The sequence below is a fragment of the Monoraphidium neglectum genome, assembly GCF_000611645.1.
Source record: "Monoraphidium neglectum strain SAG 48.87 unplaced genomic scaffold scaffold03661, whole genome shotgun sequence".
NCBI classification, from domain to species: Eukaryota; Viridiplantae; Chlorophyta; class Chlorophyceae; order Sphaeropleales; family Selenastraceae; genus Monoraphidium; species Monoraphidium neglectum.
The window spans coordinates 1-5,888 of record NW_014009968.1 but is presented as its reverse complement, the minus strand read 5'-3'; the positions used below and the strand labels follow the sequence as shown (position 1 = coordinate 5,888).

At 64.1% G+C, this 5,888-nt stretch overlaps 1 protein-coding gene across 1 annotated transcript; it reads right to left on the bottom strand.

Annotated features, from left to right (window-relative positions):
* Nucleotides 1-113: 113 nt before the first annotated feature.
* Nucleotides 114-3,710, bottom strand: MNEG_13161 (hypothetical protein; the record flags this gene model as incomplete). Its single annotated transcript, XM_014038367.1, has 7 exons — nucleotides 114-152; nucleotides 976-1,115; nucleotides 1,445-1,990; nucleotides 2,194-2,599; nucleotides 3,003-3,112; nucleotides 3,274-3,501; nucleotides 3,641-3,710. The coding sequence occupies 7 exons, from the start codon at nucleotides 3,708-3,710 to the stop codon at nucleotides 114-116; spliced, it is 1,539 nt and encodes a 512-aa protein (XP_013893821.1).
* Nucleotides 3,711-5,888: the final 2,178 nt, after the last annotated feature.

The following is a 5,888-nucleotide window of genomic DNA, read 5'->3' as shown; positions in this document are numbered from 1 at the left end:
GCCCCGCACCGCCCCGCCCCGCCTTGCCCCAGCGCACGTTGGGATGCAGGCGGCGCAGCTGCCAGACTGCAGGGAGTAGAGCAGCGTGCCGTTCGCGGGGTCCAGCGCCAGTATCAGGGGGCCCAGGCCGGACGTAGCCCAGCGGTCGGCGCCTGCGGGCGACGTGAATGCAGGAGCAGCCGTGTGACATTTGTGCCGCAATCAGCTCTCCCTGACTGAGCCACGCCATTTTTCTTGTGGCGATCCCATGTGACGTCGTGCAGCCGTGCCCCCAACTGTGGTGCAGTGCCTGCGTGTGCCTGCGTGGGCTGCAAGGGTGTGGGCGGTCTGCGAACTCACAGCCAGGCGAGTCGCAAGACGGCAACAGCCTAGGCCAGGCCTGCCCCACAGCGCATCCCTGGAAATCAACCCCCGCCAACCCTGTTGTGGGATCAGGCACAATTCTTGGCTTTGCCGCCTGCATCCCTTATCCAGGCGCAAGAGCTCACCGAGTGTTGCGCCAACGAGGATGACGCCGTTTGGAGCGATCACTGGCGACGCCACCCCAGTTACGTTCCGAGGTGACGCAGGCCCCGATGGCCAGCTTGCGCCCCACACCCATCTCTGGGCCAGCGTCTTGGAGGCCGGGTTGTAGTCAAAGGCAAAGACAGCAGGCGTTTGGAGGGCGGTGGTGACAGCCATGTAGTATGCGGATGAGTTGTCTGGGTTGGCCTGCACACAACCAGCAGGGGGCAGGGTTGGCAGAGTTAGGGAGGCTTAGGGGATGCTGGGAGGGCGGTCTCTTCAGGAAGGGGGCATGGCGGCTGGCTGTGCAAAAGTGGACGCACCTTCCCCTTGATTCGAAGAGAGAATCAGGGGGCAGGTGGTTGCGCAGCAAAGGGGCATGTTGTTGTCACGACTGCCTCGTCCCACCGGCCACCCAACGAAACCAAATCACAAGCAGCTGCAGTTTGTCGTATCCTGTGCTGGGCGCACCTGGTGCGCGGTGTCCGGCGCCGCACTGGAGTTGGAGGCGAGGGTGCTCGATCCGTAAAACGGAAAGTGCGCGCCCGGCTGCAGGGCGCCCGCGTCCACGCCCTCGGTGTTCATCACGGCGAGCGTGGACACGTTCACGCCTGTGGTTGGGTGGGTGGGGGGATTGTGCGTGCGTGCGTGCGTGCGTGCGTGTGTGTGTGTGTGTGCGTGTGTGTGTGTGTGTGTGTGTGTGTGTGCGTGTGTGTGCATGTGTGTGTTGAGGGCGCTAAGTGGAGGGGGGGGTTGCAGCGGCCAGGGCAGATGACCGCTCTATCGAAGCCGGGACTGGCAAGGGTCATGTATCGGGCCTGCAAACAGCAATGCAAACGTCGGCATGCGGCAATAGGGCGGGCGCCAGCAGGGCCGCGCCTCCAGACCTTGTGATACCCGGGCAGCAACGCATGCCGGGCACGTCACCGACAGCCCCCACCTTGGCCGGGGTAATATACTGGCGATGCGTAACGTAGCAGGGACCCGCCGCTGGCGCCGACGTCAAACACCGGCCCCAAGCCTGGGAGGTAGGGCGAAACATCCCCCTGCTGCAGCACCGCCGACTGCCACTGCGGCCCGGCCACATCGAGCGTGCTCGTGTTCGAGCACTCGCCGTTGTTGGTCGCGCCCAGGCCTTGCGCCAGCGCTGCCCGTAGGCTCGCGGCGGCCGCGGGCGAAGACAGCAGCGCAGGCGCAAATGCGGAGGAGGCTTTGGGGCCAGTAGACAAGCTGTAGACAACCTGGTCACCTGGAGGGCTGTAACTGAGCTCCGCGTTGACAGCAAATCGAAATTCAAACCCCGTGCTGACGCCCGCGGCAGGGGTGACGCGGGCGCCGCCGTAGCCGGCGCCTCCGCCGCCGCCGCCGACCGCGACGAGGACGCCGCCGGTGGAGAGGCAGAGGGGGATGCGCGCCGCGACGACGTTGGCCATGGCGGCGCCGAAGCGCTCGGGGTAGCTGCCGGCGTCGCTGACCGGGCGCGGGACTTCGGGGGCAGGTTTCATCGGCGGCGGCGCGGTGACGAGTCACCGGTTACCAGGGTGCATGTGTGTGGAATCGGGCTGCGCCGTTTGGAGATCTGCACAGCAGCAAAATCAAGACTGCAGATTCAAGGCAGCAGCGTTAGGATGTGACCTCAGTTATTGGTTTCAGTCAACAGGCTCAGCCTACGGGGGCTCGCACACTCACGTTTGCAGCCCTTGCGGCCCGCGCAGCCGCCAGCAGTCGACCCCACGTGCGGCCAGAGCCCGTCCGCGCCGAGCGCGTTGGCGCCGCCCCCCGCGCCGCCGCCGCCGTCCCAGCTCGGCTTCTTCGGGCCGCCGCCAGCCTTGGCGCCGAAACCGGACCCACCGCCCCCGCCCCCACCAGCGAAGTTGACCTCCGTCCCATCGGCGTACCGGCAGGACAGCCCAAAACCCGCGCCGCCGCCGCCGCCGGCGCCGAAGCTAGCTTGCGGGGCGGCGCTGGGGATGGCCTCTTGGGCGCAGAGGTAGCCCTTGCTGGTCAGGCGGCGCAGCGCCTTGGACGCGCCCGACGCGTAGTAAGAGGGCTTGGCAGATTTCTTGAGCCCGAGGTCAAGCAAGGCGCCCAGGCCCTGGGGTTGTCAAAGCAGCAAGGCAAGGCTTGGCGCTGACGTGGCGGCACAGTTGTTGTCTGGGGAGGTGTCAGTTCTCTCCCGGGGCGCTGGGCCCCCGGGCGGAGCCAGGGGCAGAGGCTTCCAGACGCCGCCGATCAGCGGCACCGCCGCCCGGCTGCAGCTGCTGGATGGGGCGCTGCTTTCACGGCCGCGCCCCCCCTGCGCAGCCTGGGGCGCGCAGGCGCCACAACATGCCCCCCCCCCCAGGGGTTGGGGGGTGAGGCGCCCTCGCCTCCGTCCCAACCGGACCTCCCAGCCCGCAACGTGGCGCCGGCGCCGGCGTGCGCGTTTGGTCTCTCTTCATGTCCCTCAGCGATATGGCACGGCGCGGCGCGGCGTGGCGCGGCTGGCCCCGGCGCACCTCTCCCAGGTAGGCGTGCAGCTTCCCCAGGGTGCACCTGAAAAAGGCGCACGCAGCCAGCCCGCGGTACCCGCCCTGCGCCTGAGCGCACGAGGCCGAGCCCTCGGTGCCTGGCGGGCCGGGACAGGAGGGTTGGCGAGGGAGGGTGGGCGGGGCGGCTGTGGTTCGACTCCTGGCCCCGTCATTGTGGTTCTGGGGATTGAGGGTGCTGCCCTGGTCAGCGCGGCGTAGGATGTACGCACAGGGACAGGTCAGAGGTCGCGCGGCTCACCCGGCGCCGGGACTGCGAAGTAGAAGTTGACCCGGGGCTTTTGGCGTGTGGCCTTTTCGATGAAGCTGGAGAGCCGGCCGGTGAGGGTGTATGCGAGGGGGGCAACCACTGCATGTGCCGGGTAGCCGTCGGCCGCCAGCGCCGCGCTGAGGCACTTGAGGCTGGTGTATACGTTGCCAACCCCCTTGCAGCCGGCCGGCAGGCCCGCGGCGGCGGCGGCAGCAGCGGCTGCAGGGGGCGAAGTTGAGGGCAAAGGCTCCATAATAATAGACGCTGTACCGCGGGAGTGTTGGGTTGGGCAACTGGACGGTGGCAGCTGAGCGTGGCGTTGGGGTCTCGTGCAGGCCGCGGTGCCCGGGCGCCTCACCTGGCGTGGGCGCGCATACAGCGAGCGCCGCCAGCAGCACCAGGAGCGACCCGGTAGTCTTGAGATGCATTGCAATGCCACCCTTTTGGCGGCGTGGACAGCAGGTCAGGGTGTTGAGTGTATGATTTTCGCCACGCAATCCTATGTGGCACTCGCGGTGACACTTGGGCCGTCATCAATCTCCACTCACACAAACAAGAGTGTCAAAGACACACGAATATCATATCATTCGTGCCGAAGATGCAACGACCACCCCCCGGTCCCAAGCGAGTGTGGCCGGCCCGGAATCTGAGTGACTTCGCACCTGTAGAAGCGCCATAACGCAAAGCTTGAACGAGGATTGAATTGGTCAGAGGAGCAAAAAGGCACCTCATCATGGGCGTCCGGGTCTTGGGGCTGTGGGGGACTTGCAGCAGACGGTATGTCCTGACGGACACTGCAGAAGACGTGTCCGGGCCTGGCCGCATGATCGTGTGAGCTGCTTCCATACCCGCACAAGTGCAACTTGAAACTGTGAGACATCTGTCAGCTTGCTTGGATGACTCCCTTTTGTGGCTCATGGCGCTCAGCTTTTAGTGCATTGATGCGGTCAAGGTCGCACCTGGTGCGTACTTTGAACGCTACCCTGTAACATACGTACGCGCTGTGGGAACCAACATGCTTGGAGGCCAGCCCCCAGCATGCTCCAGGCTGTCGTCTGACACGCAGGTGCTCGCTGAGAGCCTCTTGTGTAGAATGCAAAACGAGCAGGTGTCACGCGCAACCAGCTCCGAGTGCGCAGCCAGCTCCGAGTGAGCCGCCGCCTGCCCTTCCGCCTTCTGCCTGGATCTCGCCACTCTTAGTGCCAGGCCGGCAACTGCGAGAGCAGTTGCTCGGCCTCCTTTCCCCTGCATCTTTGCTATGATTCTCCACCGCGTGTAGCATCGCAGGCTCGCAGGAGGGGGGGGGGACAGAAACTCAGATGGCTGCTGCGCGCCATTCAAAGCAGGTTTGCATGAAGGGTTTGAGTGCAAGCTGGTCTGCGCCGTGCACAAAAGTGCGCGTGCTGGCACGGGCTGGGAGTTTTGCAAACAATAGCACGAAGCGTGGCTTGGCGCGCAGGTCTGCATATGCAGGGCGAACAAGCAAAATGTGTTGAGCCGTTTTGTCAAGGCCTAGACCGTTGCACGGAGGGACGTGGGGTGGGGGGTTTCAGTGGAAGGTGGGCGACGTCGCGACGCTGGCAGGCGTGCGCGCTACGATTGAAAACGCAATGTTGGAGGTACAACCACCAAAAAATGAATGCACACAACACAACATCACAAACCAAGCAACATGCCTGGCCCTGGGATCTAGGGCCTCACCAAGGCACAGGCGCGGCGAAGGTTGGTCCGCCTGCGGCAGCAGTGGCGCGTGCCTATGGGCCGCGCCCCTGCTCCCGCCGGTGCCCTGCAGGCAGCGCGCGCATGACATTGCAGGGTGTCTTGCTCGCTCGGGGCCCCCGGATTTGCTTGTTATGCTTTGTTATGATCATCTAGGCTAGCCAGACTCCTCCCCCCCGATGACCACTGCTTTGAAACAACAAGGGGGCACTACAAGAGGGCCACGTAGTGATGGCGAGGTCAAAACACACACAGCACAGACGCTTGACAAACCCTGGGCCCCAGGTGACAGTCGTAGAGGTCATGGGGCTGTGGCCGGGCCTGGATCCGTCCGCTGTTTTGTTGTGCTGCGGTTTTTGCTTTGCTTTATTGAAATCGTCTAGGCCAGCTAGACTCGCTCCTCCCGCCACCGTGACCAACCGGTGTGAAACAACAACAGGAGTTATTATAGACAAACTACAAGTCGCCCAGTGCCGACGGCAACAAACGTAATACAAAAACAAGCCAGAATAGAGCTGTAGACATACAAGCAGAGCAATGAGGGCGCACAGCACACACCCAGGAGAAATGCCTGGCCCTGGGTGCAGGCGGGCCGCAGCTTTGACCGCCTGCGGCGACAGTGGCGCGGTATCCGCGCGCCCGCCCCCGCGCTGCGGATTGATTGGCTGATTGATTGAATGATTTGTTACCGCGTCTGCAGCTGCAAGACTCATCGGGAGACTTTTTTGCTTTGCTTTGCTTTGTTACAATCGTCTAGGCTAGCTAGACTCCTCCCGCCACTGTGACCAACCGGGGAGACGGCGCTGCGTACAGTATTTGATTTGATTTGATTCGTTACAATCGTCTAGGCTAGCTAGACTCCTCCCGCCACTGTGGACTTGCTTTGC